Raw genomic sequence first — 20,858 nt, 5'->3', positions numbered from 1 at the left:
AGACAGCATCGACGAATATGTGAAAGCGTTTAAGACTTTGATGATGCGGCGGCAACAGTTGCGGTGTTGACGTTGGTGTGGCACATTAAACGACTGATAGCAAAATGATTTGGTTGAGTGACATTGCTAACAGAGATAGCTGTACTATAAATGTATATACTATATATATAAACAAATGTGTAGTGAAGTTTTCCATGCTAGAAATCAAATCTTTATTTTAGCACACAAAATATATATTTGCATACACACATGTATGCATTATATGTATATCACCAGCGCATCCATTATTATTTATTTATTTGCCTGCAAGCCTATCTCCAGCGCAAATTTGTATCCCATTCGAAAATTGCCGAGACAAACCGCTGAAAGAAGTTCGCTGATTTGTTCACACGCGACCTCAGCGACCTCGACGCACTCAAGTAGCGCAAGTAGCGCGCAACCGCTTGCGGAAATGTGATACCTTTGCACGAGCGGTTATAAATTTCATCAAACTTTCAACGCGCACTAAATACAAAAACTACAAACACTTAAAATCCAGCGAAAATTTATGATCTCCGAATCACGTGCGAACCACGCGCTGCACCCCAACCCCAACACCAATACCGAGACCAGCAGTCATAGCGCTTCCGTGTGCCGCACCTTATGTAGATATGATGCATGACGCGACAAAACCCCCCTCCTGACCTTCCCCTTTGGCCGTATCCTTTTGCATAGATCGGATATTCTAAAATCTGTTTTGAAATTTAAATAAAAAAGTCCTTGTGCTGCGGTTTCATGTTTGAATATAAAATAAGCGGCGCCACACTAAGCATATTCGAATGCAGCGCTAACACACCAACACACACTTACATAAATATGCTCAAAGTTTCTACAACAAACATAGTGAATGGATTCATTCGTTGAGCACGATGACAAACGGAAAATCCGAAGCATATTCACAATCACATTGGAAACATTCGAAAGGCATATAAACACTCAACATTTGCACAAACACAGTCACACACATGTGTGTGTGTATATGGGTGCCCACAGGAGGGCACAAGGATTGCCATGTCACTGTTGTCGCTAAGCATGTGTTTGCGGTGCTGTTGACTTTTCATGCTCTTTTAAGCAGCGATAAATGTTTACTTCATCCCTTCCTTGTTTAAATAGACATATGTATGTGTGCAAGTGTTATATATATGTAGGTATGCACTACATATTTAAAATGATTTAAAAGCTATGCAACTTAAATCATTTAGTTGGGGGACGGGTTCAATTCAAGCAGTAGAGAGAAAGGTTTAGCAGGAATATACTCATTTTAAACTGAAACATTTTCAGTAATAATCCTAAAAAAATTAACTAGTTTGGATTCTAAGCGATTCAGCAACTATTTCCTGTTCCCAGATCTCAAAAAGATGTCCGCTGGGAAGAAGAATGAGAATTCAAATCATTCCTATTTTTTCGTCTCAGTTTTCAAAAGAGTGCTCGCTGGAATGATTTGAATCCATATGCTTCTTCACAGCAAGCATTCTTTTGAGGCCTGAGAAAAGGAAATAGTCGCTGAGAGCGGAATGGATGCGGAAGCACTTCGGAGCCCAATTCATGGTTTTTTGCCATCGTTTTCCCTGACTTGTGACAGAGTGCATTGTTTTGTTTTTTTCAAATTTTTCAACGATTTCGTCCTTCAAACGGTCCCATAATGCTATGTAATAGTTGCAATCCTTCCCTTTTAATTGTACCTCATAAAATGTATTAAATGGTTGATTTTCCTGGCGCAGTGTCCGGAAACTCGTCATCAGATCAAGCCTAAGCTTCGACTACATTTTTTGACCCTTCAAAAATTGTTTCACTAAAAATGATACAATTCCGACAGTTTTCATATTTGGTGCCTTCGACGGTTATATAGCTTTAATTCTAGTAACACCATCTACTGCCGGGCGATTATAGGAGTCACACCGACGGATAGTGGACGGCCTGTGCTAAGAAGGTTAGTTAGTAATATGCAGCCCCCAAACCAAGAGCTGCAGGAGAGTACGGCTTAATATCTGGAGAAGAGCCGAACATGTACCGCTTTTATATAAGCGTCCACAACTCCTCCCGAGATTGCTCCCAGGGAGAACCTACGAGAAGGAGGCAACAAAGCAACGTTGTATCACACAGCGACCAGCACCTAACGTGTCCTGGAAACCCTGAACGCAGTAAAAGTGACATCTTACCGAAATGACTGCCATGCTAATGCTCTTCTCATCTCCTTCTCGTTAAAACTCTGCCAGGTCTTTAAGTACGTTCAATGCACGTCGCCTTATTTTTGGCCAGTTCGGCTGAGCCGAACTCCTCCTTAGTTCCCGAACCTCACTCTGAACATAAGCTACCATCAGGACTTATGTCAACCCATTCGTGGCCTCCCTGCTTCAGGGGGTTCATATAGGGGAACAGTTTCAACGGACGGAGACTACTCCAAAACGTCCGAACCAAACTGGAGAAAAGACAGCCTTAAGAGTCCTGCTACCCAATCAGTTCCGTAAAACGAGGAGAAAGGAAAAGCACTCCAGCTGCCCGAAGAGTCCCAGGCTACTCAAAATTCACCGAAACAAGTGTATATCAGCCAAATGAGACGGGCAGAAGAGGAATCGTTAGAAAAGTGCAAGAGTATCGTGCAAATATAGCAAAATAATAGAAATTCAGCAAAAACGACAACAGAGCGGCACAGCTAAATGAACTCTTTCGCGTAATCTAGAGTGACCGTAGAAACACTTCCTTTGGATATCATATACATTAAATGTTCGAGTATTTATTGAAAAAATTTTCAATGCAACTTCCTAAATGCCAATATCTGTATTTTTTCGCAAGTTTGCCGCATATCCAAATCAAATTCTGATTTCGGTTTCCAAAAGGTTTAAGAAGAGTATGTGCTTGGCGAGTAGAACAAGCTAACCAAATGCTCAAACTAACGGGCAGCACTTATGGGGAAACAGTTCACTAACATGTCTTCTAACGCATGCGCAATAATTTTACGATTGTATTTTAGTGTAGAAATTATTAAAAAAGTGCTGAAAAGAAAATATAGCAGCCGTAGAAGAGAGTGTAGACGAAGAACGTGGAGAGTCGGTTCGTCGCTGTTCACAGCAACTCGTTCTTGGGCTCTTGAAAAATACCAAGAAGATTTGATGTACTGCAGCCAAGTTTTGTTCAGCGATTTCTGTCTCAATGGATCTGTCAACAAGCAAAATTGCCTCATTTGGGACGAAGAGCAACTTGGAGAGATTCAAGAGCTGCCTTTTCATCCGGAAAAAACAACGGATCGAGATGATTTGTGGACGGGTGACAACGTCGGTTCATATTTCTTCAAAAATGATGCCAGTGAGAACGAAACCATCAATGGTGTCCGTTATCGCGCCATGGTAACCGACTTTTGATCGTGCGATATCATACCGTTAGAGGTAAATCGAAGACGCACAAGATTTCTTGAATGATAATACAATAAGCTACAGTCTAAACCAAACTTAGCTAAACGGTAAACTAAACGCAAAGAAAGGCATAAAAAAACCGATGTTAGCTACAACCGATAACGGTGATTGTAGAATGCGAAATCAGCGAAAATTTCATATGTTACTGATAGCAGAAGTTCGACAACTCAAATGTTGCAATAAAAAATGCAACAGTCGCTAGTGAGTAGTATTTAAGCTTAATTTAATTTCACGGTGTTCCTTGAACAAAAACATATTTAAAGCATTTTTCTGCTGTCGCATTCAAAAAGAAAACTTTAAATTGTCTTTTGGCGCTTATAAGTCTTATTAAAAACAAAAGTGCGATAAAATTTCATTTGCATCGAAAACACATTAAACGCAGCAGTTGTTGGCTGTGAAGAAAACGCGACGCTGCGAGGCGGCGACATCAGCAATGACAGCAAAAATAAAATTTAGCGTGGAGAAAAAATGCACGGTTATGGCGGTACGGTTAGCACTCCCAGCAGCGGAATCATTCTCACCGCTCGACGCCATCAGATGTTGGTCGCCCTGGCATGCCTTTAATGTGTTGACAAATTATTTTTCAATGCAAATTTGCAATACGGAAACGGGTGTGTGCGCCAACCACTCGCCAACGCCAAGTCAAGCAGCTGCACTCGCAATTGCCGAGGCGGAGGGCAGCGCGCGTATTTGAGTGTGTTGATAGGTGCTTAAACGTTTCGCGAAATTCATTTAAAAATATTAAAAACAAATCGTCTGCATATATAGCAGTCTATTCAGCTATGGGATTTGCAATTGGTTGATGTGCACGATTTGCAAATGATTTTTATTTTTGAGCTCATTTCATCGTGCATATTGTTATATATTGACGCGCATATTGCGCATAAAATATTCAATAACGCCACCCCGATGTAGCGGCAGTTATTTATTATTAAACATTTTTTTTAATACAATTCATTACATTGCAACAAATATTTTAATCGTTGTTATTATGCACGCTCCGTAACTGTGATAGCCATTGTGCAATTGTAATTGTTTTTACATCGCGGGTTTTAAAACGTTTATTGAATTCAAATGCACACGAATTACACTCTTTTAGCGTTTAATTTTTTGCGCGGATTTCATGTTTTCAGAAGTGTACAGTATTGCGCAAATCATTAGCATTTCATGTAAAGAGTTACATATAACAAAAGTGAGAATAGAAACGCACATGCAATTTCGTCAATAATATTTAAAATATTAACAGCTGAGATAGCTGTTTGAAGACTCGAGGAGCTGGGATTGTTCATGAATAAATTATAGGGGGAATTACTCGGTTAACAACATCTAGAAGTCGAAATCCATATGCAGAGTTGGAACTAAGGGTTTTTCAATAGGGACGTTACAAAAGTAGACCGATAGGCACAGCAAACGACGTCATATTTTTCCCCACTCTTTTGACATTTCTCTTTAGTAGAGTTTGCCATTTCATGATGGAAAGATATATGATCTAACAACTTGTCGAAATTATTAAAATTTACTACCGAAATTCGGAGTCAGTGGCCTCAACTCTAAGACCGCTACGCCCAATTTATGGTCGTCCTAATCGTCCTGTCAGATCAACAATTGACCATCTGGTTTAAAAATTTGAATCCACAAGCACACAAGTACCTCAAATGTTCCCGTACCAGTGAGACAAAGAAGTGCCTGTAGTGTTGATAATATTGCTCCCGCTAGCGCATTAATTGTGGAAGACCCAAATCAGTCTCTCACAGGTCGTTCTCAAGCGTTGGGCAACTCTGTGACGTCGTTGTGGCGAATTTGCGAAAAAATCGTAGCCTACATCCTTCCAAGGTCAAATTGACGCAAGAGTTGAAGTGGTCCACCAGAGGTCGTCGTATGTGCATGAATTGGGCTGAGCAACAACTTGAAAATTATCCGAATTTTTATCGACAAATCAGAATTGATTCGTTAATATGCAAAAGAAGCATTGTACATATGTCAGGAAGATATCCACATGTGCTCCATGAGTCACCATTGCATCTCGAAGAAATTACGGTTTGGTGCGGTTTATGGGCGGTTATGGTACATCATTGAGCTGTACTTCTACCGTGATGATCAGGACCGGCCCGTTATTATGAAAGAGAATCGCTACTGGTCATTGATATCCGAATATTTGTGGGCCGATGCTTATCATCCAGCATTTGGATAATATGGGCTTCCAACAGGACGGAGCCACAAGCCACAGAGCGAATGTCAAAATTGATTTATAGAAAACCAAGTTTGGTGAACGTGTTATCTCACGAAATGGCCCAGTCAATTGGGCGCCTTGATCGTGCAATTTGACGCCGTAAGACTATTTCCTGTGTGGCTACGTCAAGTCTATAGTATATGCAATAAGCCAGCAACGATTCATCAACTTCGTATAAATATCGCAAGTACCGTCGAAAATTGGGTTGAGCGTCGTGAACGATTGCTGGCCATGCAAAAGATATGGAGTTCCATACATAATGCCATCGAATGTTCTCTCACAGGAAGAAAGAACTCCATTGATATCCCAAACCGTTTTAAAAATTATATCAATTACGTATATCAATTACTGCATAAATTTTCCTGACAACTGTACCCAGAAATTTACGTACATTTATGCATTTTAAAAGCCCGATTACAATTTCTATCTGCGTTCATGCATGAAGTTTAGCCTACCACCTCCCTGCCCGCACTCCGCTTCATAAATGACACTTTCATATCGATCATATTCGCATGTAATAGGATAAACAGTATTTATATTTCATTATTAAAAATGTGTATTTGTAAACCAGCGCGGTTAAAAATTTCTACTTCCTCCCCGTGCATGCGATTTCGCCTCCCTTGCTCGTCTAGTTGTCAGCCGTTGGGTGTGTTAATAGCTGCATTCATGCGAGTTAAGTGCAACTCTTTTCACACTTTGCGTTTCCGCACCGTAGCGCAGCGCTACGTTTGCGATGAATTGACATTCTGTCCACATATTATGGAAATTCCTTAATTATAGTATTTATTGCGTATTTTTCATAATCTAATTGCACAAAAAGAAAACATTTTTCCGCCGTGTTTGCCATTATTATTGTTATTATATTTATAGCCATGATCATTAACGTTATTACATAGTAATTGTTTGTAATGGACGGACATAATAACTATATTAGTCAAAAGTGCCATTCAAAACTCCAAAACGTGTTTAAAAATGACAAGTGTTTCTAACATCTCATCATCTAGGGACTTGACAGTTGCAAGGTCATTCAATCATCGCGTATAATTATATGTATTTATTCATGACAAATATTTTACATAAGCATATGAAGTATTGGCGTTTTAATAACTGGTAATATACCATAAAAGTACTTGACTGTTTGAAAGGGTTAAATTTTTAGTGTTATACAAAGAAAACTACCATCTGTTCCCACGACAGTTGGGTCTAAGTAACCAGAACGGACACGGATTTTTATTTGTCCAAAGACTGTCCACTCGGCATCATTTCTCGAAATTACTTCAGGAATATTTTATGCACGTATAACAACAACAACAACAACAGGTTCTAGATAAATCAAGCGATCAGGATGAATTCCTTGTAAGAAAAAATTTTTTAATTGCAGATTATTATGAACCTGTGCAGGGTTTAGCCGAAGTTAACATTTTTTCTCGCTTTTTTACATTTTTGTGTACCCACATTTGGCTCCGTAACCCACGTGACGTCTGAAAAAATATTTGTAAGTGTATGTTGTTTAACATGGCACACTTGGCGCCACAAAACATCCAGCACTCTGTGACCAATTCGCATTTAACTCGCCGTATACGTCGATAACTTGAACCCACGACCCCGGAAAACAAGGCGGAGTGCCTCGTGCAATTGTCCTACAAGTGCTGGTTTAACGCAAAGACATACATACATACTGCGCCTATATACACGTTTCTAGCACAAAATATATTCTTAGCATACAGACAAACATTTCCACGTACATATTGCATGCGGGTATCAGTTTTTACCTTTAAATGCTTTAAGGCACTTGGCGGGCACAACAACACCCACCGAGCGAATGTGCCATTTCATTTTGTTTAGCAGAACGCACGCCATTTCGGCGAGTGGGTGGAGGAACTGTCAGAATGAATGAAAGGCATGGACACACCCACTGCCAGTCAACGGCACATTCGATAACAAACGAAGAAGCATTGTGTGTAAGGAGCGTTAAATGAGAAAAGCAAAAAAAAAAAAAAAAGCAAAAAATGCCGTCACCTACACATGCACACTTACATACACTTATATTGCTTTTAAATATTGCTCTTTCTGCGAATTAATTAAGTTAAGAGCGCTTACTTGAATTAAATTCTTAATTTTTTTCGTTAAGTTTCTGCTTCTTGTTTTTAAAACCAAAAACAAAACCTTAACCAAAACTTTAACCAAAACTTTAACAAAAACTTTAACCTAAACTTTAACGGAAACTTTAACCATACTTTAACTAAAACTTTAACCTAAACTTTAACCATACTTTAACCAAATTTTACCCATAACTGTCCAGTCACTGTTTTATTCTCACTCCATTTTGTTGGTTAATAAATAAGCTGAAATAGTTGCTAATCATTCGACGAATTTATTTCACTTCCTTGGCCAAATTCAAATATCAATCCCGTCCACAGATTACCCTTCATTATTATTGCTGCGTTTATAATTTTGCCAGCAGACACTATTATTTCCATTAGCATGATTTTAACTCACGCTCTCTCTGTGTAGAAGGCATGGTGGTCTTGCTCTCGTTTTTACACTATGGATGATTACTCATGATATTTCACTTCAGCGCCTCCGACAGTAAATTTGATTTCCGTTTTTGTGCAAATAATGTTGTGGTTGCCAGACTGACAGACAGCGTCATGTCGGCCACACAACGACACCGTCATCGGCACTCATACCACGTGACCAAAAATTCCGTTGCTTCTTAAGCACACACTTCTTCATATTTAGTTGAGGTTGCTTTAAATTACAAAAAACTAAGAGGTTTGTGAATGAGCTACTAACCAAAAACTTTTCGGTACTTTCTACATCATATTCTAGCCAAAAAGGCCAGTTTTTGTTAGTTGTAGCAAAATTTTCATAAACTTCACGTATATATTTTTGAGTAAAGAAATTACTGACCAGTGTACTTGCCGAAGTCTTCGATTCACTCCGTTGTGTGGGCATACTTGTATGTACAAAGAGTTGCACATATTTGAGGCGGAAAATTGTATCCGTGTTGTGGGTTAATGATTTTCCACTCAAAGGCCGGAGATCGTAAAACTTTCAGTGAACAATTTGTGCGCTTCTTCAATAAACTTTACTCGATAAACTTAGTTATACATGCTACATATGTGTGGAGGGTATTCCTAAAACTTAGGTTAAGAAAGAGTTAAGTACAAGGACAATGTGGGTAGCTCGTGATAATTTGCTCTTTAAAGTATTTTAAATTTGATGTAGAGACTCAAACGTCTACTAAATTGCAATGAGACAGATTTTATGAATATGACCTAACATTAATTTAATTTTGAATACGCAACAGTATATTTCACAAAGTGACCGTTTTCTCAATTTCCGGGACATATTTTCAAATATTACGGTCGATTTTAAAGTAAATATAAGATATGGGTTTAATATGGCTGGAACAACAAGAATTAAGGAACTTGAAATTAATTTAAGAAATTTATAAATCGAAAAAAACTAAATATATAATATCTCCCCCTTCTCTTGAAAGATCAAAAATGTTTATATATCCAAAATCCTAAATATAAGCAATCAACTACTTTAGTTATATATTTATATCCCACATTCCTCCAAGAAGCAATTCAAAACTCAGCTAGAAATAAAAAAAAGTTTCTATGGCCCCTTTCCAAAAAATTTCTTACTACGTCCGTGACAGCTCTGCTGCTTGCTGTTTAAAGACTTTCCACGACTACTCGTTTACCTTGCGTCAACGGAATTTATGTTTCACCCTCAAACAGCAACGCTTCCGCCAAGGAAACCTTTGCTGAAACGACAGGAAAAACGGAAATTCGTTTTTCTTCACACTGCCATTCTCTGCTTCTGTATGTTTATCTAACACAAGAATATTAACGGTGCTTGCGGTTGCAACATGTACTTATTTATGTGCGTTCGCCAAGTGGAATATGCAGAATAGCTGAGCAAGTTTCCTTAGAAAAAAGTGCAAAGCGCCGACACCTGCGTGATTTACATATAGTACATAGAGATATATGTATATAAGAGTAAAGCTATCCATGTATGCTCTTATACTTACTATATATAGTATAAGAACATATATTATTTAGCGAAAAAAAGTTGTAAGCTCGAGTCGATAGGTAAGTCCATTTGTATTAGTAAATCCATTAATTAATATTTTGAATCATCATAGAGCAGGGAAGATAATTAAAACAAAAAAAAAAAACACAGTAAGATGCTATCCCTCCCAAACGCAAGATATAATGTCTAGTATTAAGGAAAAAATAAATTACGGGCGATCTCTGGTCGAGAAAGGGGCGGGGGAGCGTGCTTTAATTATTAAAGGTTAAAAACGGATTTCCGCATAGACTTTACTAGAAACATTTGCACGATTGAATATCACACGATCTTGGTGACTAAGCGACTATTCCAAAACGCTCACCGAAGTGTTCTCGCAATAAATTAATTGATGCGATGTGTGTGAAGTCTTGTTGAAACCAAATGTCACCGAGATCACGAGCTTCAAATACCGGCATCATCTTTGAAGAAATATGAACCGACGATTCCACCGGCCCACAGATTACACCAAAACTGTAGTTTTTTCTGAATAAAATGGCAGCTCTTGCATCTTTTGCTCTTTGTCGGATATTCTTGGAAGTTTTCGAGAGCTCTAAGACCGAAGCAATGTCGATTGGGAGCGTCGAGCGGCTTCAGTTCTTGCAGAAGCTGGACATTTCAATTACATATTATATTTCATGAAAGGGAAATTATCAACAAAATTTCTCTAAAAATTTTCTTCTTTAACTTGGCACTTATACGTTTAAATTTTTATGTTTCATCTCACTTTGCTTATCATCATCTGTAAACAAAAATAACCAATAATCATTAAATTCTCACAACGACTGCATTAAATCTGTTAAGTAACCAGTACCTTCGTAGCATTCCTGCTAACAGATCAAGTTAAAGTTAAAAAATCGCACTTACACCTTTCGGTGCATAAACTTTCTACAGAGGTGTCTTAAAAAATTGTAAATTTTATGGGTGCATCTACTTGTGCTTTGGCAATGGCAATTCGATAGCGCTGCGCACTGATTGCTGAGAGGTGTGAGACTCTATAAAACACAAAATTTATTGATTTGAGCAGCACTTCGAAATGTTGCAGATAAGAAAGTCGTAGACACTGAAGGCGTGGGTGCAGCTGTTGATAATAATTTTAGTGCGCTTGGTTATTAATAGCTGCGAGTGAGCTAACCTAAAAGTAACTAGTTGGCATTATTTTAAAGCTGCGGAATTTTTTTAAGAATAAAAAAAATGTATTTCTTGCTTAGCATAAATTTCAAAATATTAAAAAAATATATATAAAGATTAGTATTCAAGTAGAAATATATATTTTAATATAAACTTTTTCTTCTCTTTTGCAGCCGATAATGCTATAAGTAAGTACACTTGATTATTTAATATAAGCAACCAATTGGCAACAACAAATATGCATTTAACTAAGTATGTCTGTAGAGTAAAATAATAAATAATTTGCATTCGTTTTGGGCGAATTGGCCTGTCTCTTGCAGTTTTTACTAACTCAATTATGGTATCAAGCAAATTTTTTTGTGGAATGCAAGAAACAATAAAACACTTTACACTACGAGCTCAGGGGCGGTTATAACACCCATTTAAGTTCGAGCACTGGCCCAAACCTTTCACAAATTTTCAGCTTATATAACTGGAGAGTGTAGGGAAAAAGTGACTTAACTACGCTTGATATAATCAATTTTTAATTTTCGTCTTGCTTTTCATATTTACTGCTTTTTATTTATTTACTTTTTGGTCGGCGCAAAGGAAAATATAAATCTAAGGCCGTTCAAGAAAGCTTCGTGGTCTGGTCCTAACAATAAATAAAAATGCTTAGCCTTTTTATTTCCGAAAAAATATCATTTAGCGAGAGTATGAATATAGACATTTTTCTTAAACAGTCTTCGAAGCTTCCACACTAGTTTTCAAGAGAGTGAGAAAGAGTCGCCTAATTTATTTCTTACTGTGCGATGCTTGCTGCGCTTCCGATTTGAATAGCCGCCGATAGAGTGCGGTATGTTTGGTCAGTTGCGATAAAAATAATTAGCATTAAATTATAATGGAAAGTGAAAGAGTAAGAGTAAGAGTATTTTCGATGCAATAATCATTAAAGGGTTACATGGGTTTCCTCGGGTAAAAAACAGCTTTTTCAACAATTTTTTTCTCATATAAAAAAATTAAGTATTTTATTATAATATTTTATTGTCACAAACGTACACTATTAAATCAGAAATTTGGAAAAAAAATATGCAAAAGTTGAGACAGCGTTGCCAGGATAACTCCTTACAGGACCATCTAAAGTGAGAAGATGCGTATTCTAGTTAAATCGAAGATCTGTGTAAAATTTTAGTTCTCGGGAAATATTGCCAATCGACATTAAAAACACAGTTTCGAGAAAAACGCGTTTAAAGACTTTTACTGGGATCAACTTGAAAAGGTGGTTGAGGTGTTGTAGAATTTAATATGACAATAAAAAAATTGATTTTTGGAAAACCCATGTAAACTTTTCAGCCAACGAGTTGGCCAGTTCTCGAACTTTTCATAAGCACTTTTTGAAATGGCCTTTAGCTCTTTCAGCGAATTGTTTTATCTCTTCGATTTACTGAAAATTTGTTACACGGAGTCGCCATTTCAGTTTGGGGAATAAGAAACAAATCACACGGAGCCAAGTCTGTTGAGTACAATGTTTAATCGATGATATTCCATGCGTTTTTGGCTTAAAATTCGGTCACAATCGTACTTTTTTTGACGAAAAAAAAATGTGTTTTATTGAAACGAATCAATCAAGAATGCGTTTCATACCCATAATATCCACCAAAATCATTCAAACGGACTCGCGAGAGATGTGAAGCTCTCTAACATTTGCCTAACGATTTTCAAGCATTATATCCTTCGCTTTTTTTTTAAAATATTTTCGTCAGTTGAAGAGGTTGAAGGTCTTTGAGGTCTTTGAAATACTCATAGGACTTTTGTTTTTGATAAAAATTAATCACCGTAAGCCTTTTCCAACATTCACAACGATTTCGCAAACGAAATTTCGCAAGATATACAAATTTTGAGAAAAACTTTTTGTTCGATATTTTAATCCAATATAAAAATCACAACGCACAACTGAGGTGTACTGACTTAAGGTGCTGCTGTAAACAAACTGGTTGACAGATCATACATCATCAACATAGCAAAATGCATATTTTTGAAACCTTTTTTGCCAAAATGTTTAGCAAAATCAATCAGAATATGGAAATGAATAGAAAGAGTTGAAAATCAACGAGTTTACGAAAACCCCGCTGATGTTTAATCAATGGCGAAAAGTAAAGAGCAGGCGCGTAAACAATTATCTTAGTTGCATTTACTTGTTTTGTACAAAACTTATAAAAAAAAAATTGCAATTCATGGCAATAATGCATTTACGAACACACCTTGCTACTACGTACCTGCACATACACACTCATGCACATATATATATGTACACACATATGTATGTATGTATATGAAACATGCTATAACATCTAAAAAAATTATCAAACAATAAAAACATGACAACATTGTATTCGAGGCAAGATTAAGAATAAAATCGTTAGCAACAACAAAACTTCACATACGAGCTCTGGTAATATCGGTGCGAATCTACGAACACAACATGCCGTGCCAAGTCGCTCACTCAGAAGTTGTGCCCTACAACAAATGATACAATAATTGCCCGTAGCCATTGCCATCAACGTCGCCATCGCCATCACCAGCGCCATAGTCGGCGTCAGCGCTAAGCTACACGACGGTCATACGAAAAAAAAGCGACGTAAACAAAACGCCAACAACAAACGAAAAGCTAAACACGTCAATGTCGTTCTCGGCCCGACAACAATTGCTACCGCATGCTGTTTTTGTTGTTGTGAAGTTTTGTACATATGTACATATGTATGTATGTAAGCGCATAGGTTTTTTATGTGGTGCCTTTGTTGTGGTCCGATTGTGTTTTTATCATGAATTCTTAAAAAGCGCGCTCTGTCATGCAATCGAAGTGTCCGGCGGTAGATAGCACACACAAGCATACATATAACAACCGCTGACACACGGTATACAAGACGCGGATCATAACGCTCTCATGCATACATAAGTATATACATACATACTATGTACTTATGGCCGACAATTTCGTCATCTTCAACGGTGCAGCCAACACGGTTACGGCGGATGTGCGCTTTCGAATTGCCTGCTTGTCCACCATTGACGTGCACATGTATGTATGTATGTGGTTTGGTATATGTAACAACAATAATGACATGACCAGCGAAGAACTGAACTGAACTGGCTGAAAAAGCAACAAAAAGCAGAGCACTTGTAAAAAGTGGTTGCTATTCGTACCTCAATCATGTAATTATTTCCTCTGAGTGCCTCAACCACTTCGCTACGCCTCGACCGCCATTGTCACCAACAACAACAGTACAATGATACAACAACTACCGTCAAAAGCTGATGCCAACCAAAGAACAGCACATACATACATATATTATATCTAGATTCAAGCATGTACATATGCATGTTAGTATGTACAAGCATATATGTCCAAAGTAGGGTCCAGATATACACACTTGTGCATACATATACTATACATACATATGTGTGTTTATTAATAGGAGGATTGTAGCGTGTTTTGATATATCTTTACTCACTTTCATAAGCTTTCGTGTGCGAGCGCTTCCATTGCTTGATCAGAGCCAAAAAAGTATAATTGTTTGAACAAAAGCGCTGAATAAAGGCGAATTCAAATATATATGTAGTATATAATACTTCTGTGTATGTTCCTACTTATGTTATAATCCGTAGAGACATGAATATGCACAAATTTTCGTGTCTTGCGTTTGCTTACTTTATTCGATTCAGGTAAATTGAAGCATGGCTATAGTTCCTCACAGGCTTCAGGAAGCAAATAGTGGCAGTAAGCGCGTTGCTAAAACCGCAAAAGGGCGCACTAAAGTTATTTGAAACGAGATTTTGTATTAATTTAAGGGAATCAGATCACGTCTTATTTGGTTTACTTAGACGTCTATTTGGTAATATCTCCTTAAAAAGGTAATTAGAAGTTTTGGTTATTTGTTGAGTTTAAAATATGGCTCATTTGGCTTAAATAAAATTTGTGTTTCATAATTTTAACAAGAATAATATGATAAATTGTGAAACCAACTAATGTTATAAGACGTATTTAAGGACCTATTCATTTTATTATTGGTATGTTTAGTCAGCTATATGACTATAATAAAGATTAGAATGTCGATCAGTTTGTATAGCAACTATATCTTATAATGTTCTAATATCGGCCGATATTATTCCGTTAAATGAGTTCTTCCTTGGAGAAAAAGAAAGTGCCCAAATATTCAAACTTAATATACCCTGTTCAAGATATAAATAATAATAATGATACTTGGTCGGTTTTCTTTATGTTAAATTCAATATGAAAGCTCTCTGCTGGCTCCTGCTCTCTAGTGAAAAGGAATACATGTAGAAACAACAATAAAGTTGTCGATTTGTACTCTTACAAGAGAGTAGACTTTTTCCCTGGAAAGCAACGATTCAAAGCTGCTTTTCCACTTTTCTACCCCGAACAGAGTGTCACGATGTGTGTAGCAACCAGAAGGATACGTCGAGGACCCTATTGAACATATATCGAAATGCCCATCTCTATGCCTGTGTGCATATACGTGAATTAGTCCTTCAGTTTTTAAGATATCGAACTGAAATTTTGGGGTGTTTTCATTCATCAGCCTGTCGCTGTTATATAATACAAACTGAACGGTCGGGGGCAAGTGCTGGTATGGAAATTTTTTTCTCAGTAGACGAGATATTTTCACGAAGTTTTAAAGATTTATTGAATAATACAATAATGTAATCTCACAAGAAATTGTTCAGTTAGGATGACTATAGCAAAAACTGAGCCACTGTAATAAAGTGCTTCTAAGGAATTTCTTTAATTGTTTTTTTATTTCATATATCTATTTTTTTCAAAGTATCAGCTATTTAGTGTGCCCAGTTTTTGAAAAATTTTGCCGCAGTTGTGCATCTATTTTGTATACCAACCGGAAGTAGAGACTTCAAGAACCAAGAAACGCCAAATAATAAAAAAAAAGAATAACAATATTTTGTCGTGTGATTTTTAACTGAAAATTAGTATGTTTTTCGCTTTCAAGTAGATATAAGTGTTTCTATTTAATATTTTAAATATAAAAAAGAAAGGAAGGGTTCTTGCAACTTGCAGGTATCAGAGTCCGAAAAATTACTTTAGGAAAATATGGAAGTTGGGGATAGTATTGACACGATTTTATGTATTTTCACCACTCACATATACTATTAACCTGCAACGTTCTAAAAAGATGTTCCCTGTTATTCACTAAGGTCCCTCTCGTACAATTACTAATCATGTGGAGTAAAGTCAGCTAGATGTTCAAAAATACTCATATTAGTTACATATATAGGGGCTGGGTCAAGTTTTTATCCAATTTTATCCATTTTAGGTACAAAGATATACTGTTATGACTGAAATATGCTCTTTCATTTTCATTGAAATGAAACATACATATTGACCGATATAAGCGGTATAAAGTTACCCGGATGTTCGATAGTTTTTATATTAGGTGTATAGGAGATCAGGGATGTATTGACTCTATTCAACCCATTCTTTATACACAGATATAATATTATTACGAAAGAATTTTCTCTGAATCTTAATTGTATAATATATCCCATACCTTGACCGACATTTTCGGTCAAAAGTCAACTATAACTCCTATAATCTAAATTTCCGATATTTGGGAGCTTGAACGTTTTTAGTTGGGTTTGAACAATTTTTGGTCATAAGGTGCATACTCTATAAAAATTATTAGTCCAAAGTTTCATTCCGTCACATCGATTGCTTATTGATTTTTGTACTGGAAAGTGAAAGAATCAAGTGGAAAGTGAAAGAAACTGCGCTATATGAGAAGTAGGCGTGGCAGTATTATTCCAATTTCGCTCAATTGTGACGTAAAAATATAAGCAGAATATAGTCGAAATCGGTCGGTCGGGGACCCGAGATATGGTGCCCCGTCTATCGTCTAATTGTTACCCCGGTTCCCATAAAGCTCCCTCATACCATCTTAACTTTTACGGCTCTGACATATTATATTTAGTTATTAATTTTTATCGCACTTTATTAGTTTTTAACAGCATTGTTATATGGGGAATGGATGGCGTTGCAAGAGTATAAAAATATAGAAGGCAAGTTTTACACGACTTTTACTGAGAGAAAAAATTTTTGTACCAGATAAAAATAGAAAACCCATAAAATCGAAAATTTTCAACTACATTTTGAGGTTCTGCGAAGAAGTCTTTATGGAAAGTTTATAGATCCTTTCCTTGCTTACAACTTTGCCGTAGAAAATTGTTCTATAGGACTCGTAATTTCGCCGCCTAGATAAATTATTATTAATCCATAATTCAAGTATGCCAAGGTCCTTCTTATTCCTCTCTTGGTATTTCATTTCCGATGGGTTTCAATCTATTATGCATTTCTTTTTTATCATTTTCAGCCTTCTGAGAACACTTTTTCATAATACAATCTTGAATGAATCATTTTGTTTGAAGTAAAAACATTACGCGAAGTATTAACCAGTGGTCTACATATAATATGTATATGATTCGAAGTTCCCTGTACAAATATGTTAGCCTGAACAAAAATCATAGGTAACTTCACCTTTGCACTCAACAATAATAACGAAAAAATACAAAAAATTATTTATTTCGGATAATTGTAGTTATATAATATAAAGCACATGTTTTGTCTAGACTCTAGAGTTAAAAATTTTACACACATACATACATACATACATACATACATATATACATACATATATTTGCAAAAGGTGCACACCGGCGCTGAAGACCCTGCTACATGTGTATTAATCACAATGCTCTGATGTGTGGATTAATTTCTAATTTCAAATAATACTCTTGTAGTACAAAACGAGTTCATATCAACGTTTATGTTTATTTTTTTTTTTTTTCTTACCCACTTCCCTTTGTTTATCGATGGCAGGATATTACAGGCATTGGCGACGGTTGCGGTTTAATTTACCTTGATGGAGTGCACTCCGCCTCTCCACCTTCTATTAGTTTATGTACATACACGTACACATATATGTATGTATGCATGTATGTGTGTCGCTGTGTGCTCGTGCTTAAGCTCGCCCAACCCTCAGTCCATTTCTTTGGTCATTTGTCCACAAGTTTGTGTATCGCCGGCAATTTTGTATACTCTGTTGTTGTTGGTGTAGTTTCTCGTTTGTTTCTACTTTTTTTTTTTGCCTTTAGCTATAGACCTACTATGCATGTGGCTAGCGAGAGGAAACCCTCTACTATAAGTTGTATACTTTTTCACATGCGCATTGTTGTATGCAGCGAGATAGGTTGGCGGATAGACGCAGAACGCAGACGGTTCAAGCCCACATGTTAACATCATTAATCATGACATTTCAAGACTGACAGCAGTGGCCGATCAGCGGCGCATCACTGAGACGTCGGAATGAAAGCAATTTTTTCGGTATTCTTTTTTTCTTCTGGTGCAAGAATTGCTGCAACAGGCCCGAAGGCTGTAGTAACAACAAACAGTCGCACACACTAGCAGAGGCAAGATAAATTTGCTCACAGCACAATCCGCATTCAAAGAAAAGGTAGCGACCAACATTTGTCATGTGATTACTACAATTTTCGAAGATAAATTTAATTAGGCCTTATTGTGCTAGTAATAAGGTGTTAGGTTAGCTGGAACTGGACAAGCAAACAGACGAAGAAAATTATTCACATTTACCAGCATAGTGATTTGAAGCCTTATAGCAGTTCCACTGGAGGAAAAGGGTAATTTGCTCATATGTGAGCATGATAATAAATTATTCGTGATGGTTTTTATGTTCAGCAGATTTTCAAAAAAGCATATTCTCAAAAATTAGTAACAAATTTCACGAATAACGAAGGACAAAGCGCATACAATCAATTATTAAAGATTAAATTAAATTATTATTCATTGTTTAAACCGATTGCGCTCATTTTTGTACTCACTGTAAATGAAATGAAATTTAAAAAAAATAAAAAATATAATTTTTTACATTTTCGTGTTGTTTTTAATGTTTAATATTTTTGATTAATAACATATCAATAACTTATTTCTAAATAAAAAATGTCTATAGCGCAAAAAGTACCGCTATAAAATTTAGACAAATGTGCACAATACTTGAAAATTTTTAGTGGTAAGTTTTGCGTAGGCACGAGTGTATATTATATTTTAGGTCATCTCTTACGGATCGGCTTAACAATATTCGAACAGTTTCTTGTCAATGTTTTAACCTTTATTTTAAAGCAAGCCAAGGCCAAGATCTGTGCCATAAGGCGGTTAAAGCAAAGCTCCTCAGACGCTTTTTTTCAAAGGGTTTTTAACCAGTCCAGCATCATGAGGCCCATCGTTGTCAAGATGGAAAATAACGAGGTTATTATTTTCTAGGCGTAATTTCCGGGCATCGTCGACAATTTCATGAATTTTTGTCTTTAGCATTCCCCATTAATGGTTTCACTTGGCTTTAGATACTCATATTACAGTCCGCCCTTCAGATCCCACACTACAAAGCCATGGCGTCTTGAAAGTTCTGAAATGTCTGCTAGAGTGGCTTTCATAGATTCTGCGAGCTCTTATTGTGTTGCCAACAGTATTCATTTAGTAATGCCTTCGGCTGGGACTTGACACACTCTTTTGGCAAGCCGGGGTCTTCTTCGTCTTTTGAATCATCTAATCGCAAAGCACGCTTTTGGCACGTTCGGGCAGAACTTCTGGCTGAAGTTGTTAAGATTTCAAAAAAAAAAAATAAATAAAAATAAAAAAAAATAAATAAATAAATAAATAAAAATAACATTTATGTTTACGCTTCAGATGAGTGACATAATGAAAAGACGCATAAGAATGGTAGCTTTTCAACGTAAGATCGGAATATTGGAACAACGAAAGAATAATCAATTTACGCTATAACAATCATATGGGAAATGGTTATGGTTGTTATCCCTTTAGTCTATATTCACTCTATTTATTGATGAATACAAGAAAAACCCCCACTAAATTTGGTTCAGCTATTAAGGACGGGAACACATCCATTTTTTAAATTTAAGTTGGGTTGGTTAGGTGAACAATTGAAATTTTTTATGCCATCATTTGCATTGAATAGTTGTCGCTAGATGAATCTCTTACTTTTTGGCAAAAAGGTGGGAAATGAAAGCTGGGTTTGTTTATAAAATCCCTCATCAAGATGCAAGTATTAGTAAAATTAGATTAGCTTAGATAGATAGAAGAAGATAAATCACAAAGCCTTGCCTAGCCCCAGCATGTTGATAAAACCCAAGCGATGTGAGACCTATTTAAACATGGAGCCAATGGCCTTTAACACAGATTCTTATACCAGACAGTGAATGAACTAGTCATGTAAGCAGAGGCACTTCGCAGGGCAGTGTCCTTTCTCTGCTTTTATGGGTGGTGGCACTGAACGAAATACCAATCCAACTCAATGAAGGAAGAGTTAAAGCAGTAATATAAGCACACTATTTTGTGTTAATGGTATCAGGACTGTCTCCATCCACAATCATATAATAGAATAGGTGTTAACCCTAGTAAGTCAGAGCTGTTGCTACTTACTAATAAAACCAAAATACCTCAATTTCATCTTTCCGCTCTAGAAAATACTACAATTTCGCGATTACATACAGCGTAATATCAAGAGGTCGACATCGAAACCTAACTACACTGGAAAATTAATATAGAGAAATGTATTAAAAAAGCGTATACCGCATGTTGCAAGCTAATGCTTAACAGGAACTGGAGCCTAAAACCGAATATAGCCATGTGTATGTATACGGCAATAGACCAATTCCTACATACCGAGCACTCGTCTGGTAGTCAACATTAAAGAGAGAATATAATATCAGAATTAATTGCAATGCGGAGGGCAGCGGGATCAGTGTTTACTGGGTCATATAAGTCTGACTGCTGCGCTTAATATGCTCCTGCATCAACTGGACATGGATGTTTTCAAATGGAAAGTAGCAACATTCTCTGCTGTAAGGATCAAGGAGTTTGAAAA

The 20,858-nt window shown here is 36.7% G+C and overlaps 1 protein-coding gene across 1 annotated transcript in view; it reads left to right on the top strand.

Moving 5' to 3' along the window:
* The window catches only part of LOC108970366 (homeotic protein proboscipedia), a 72,079-nt gene that overhangs the window by 15,696 nt on the left and 35,525 nt on the right, over nt 1–20,858 (top strand). Inside the window, exon 2 of the mRNA XM_018935702.1 lies at nt 11,067–11,081. Within this exon, the coding sequence (XP_018791247.1) occupies nt 11,067–11,081 (15 nt within the window). The remainder of the gene's footprint in view (nt 1–11,066; nt 11,082–20,858) is intronic.

This window comes from Bactrocera latifrons, unplaced genomic scaffold (assembly GCF_001853355.1).
Source record: "Bactrocera latifrons isolate USDA-ARS-PBARC rearing strain unplaced genomic scaffold, ASM185335v1 scaffold_3, whole genome shotgun sequence".
NCBI lineage: Eukaryota > Metazoa > Arthropoda > Insecta > Diptera > Tephritidae > Bactrocera > Bactrocera latifrons.
This window is presented reverse-complemented; position numbering and strand designations above follow the sequence as displayed.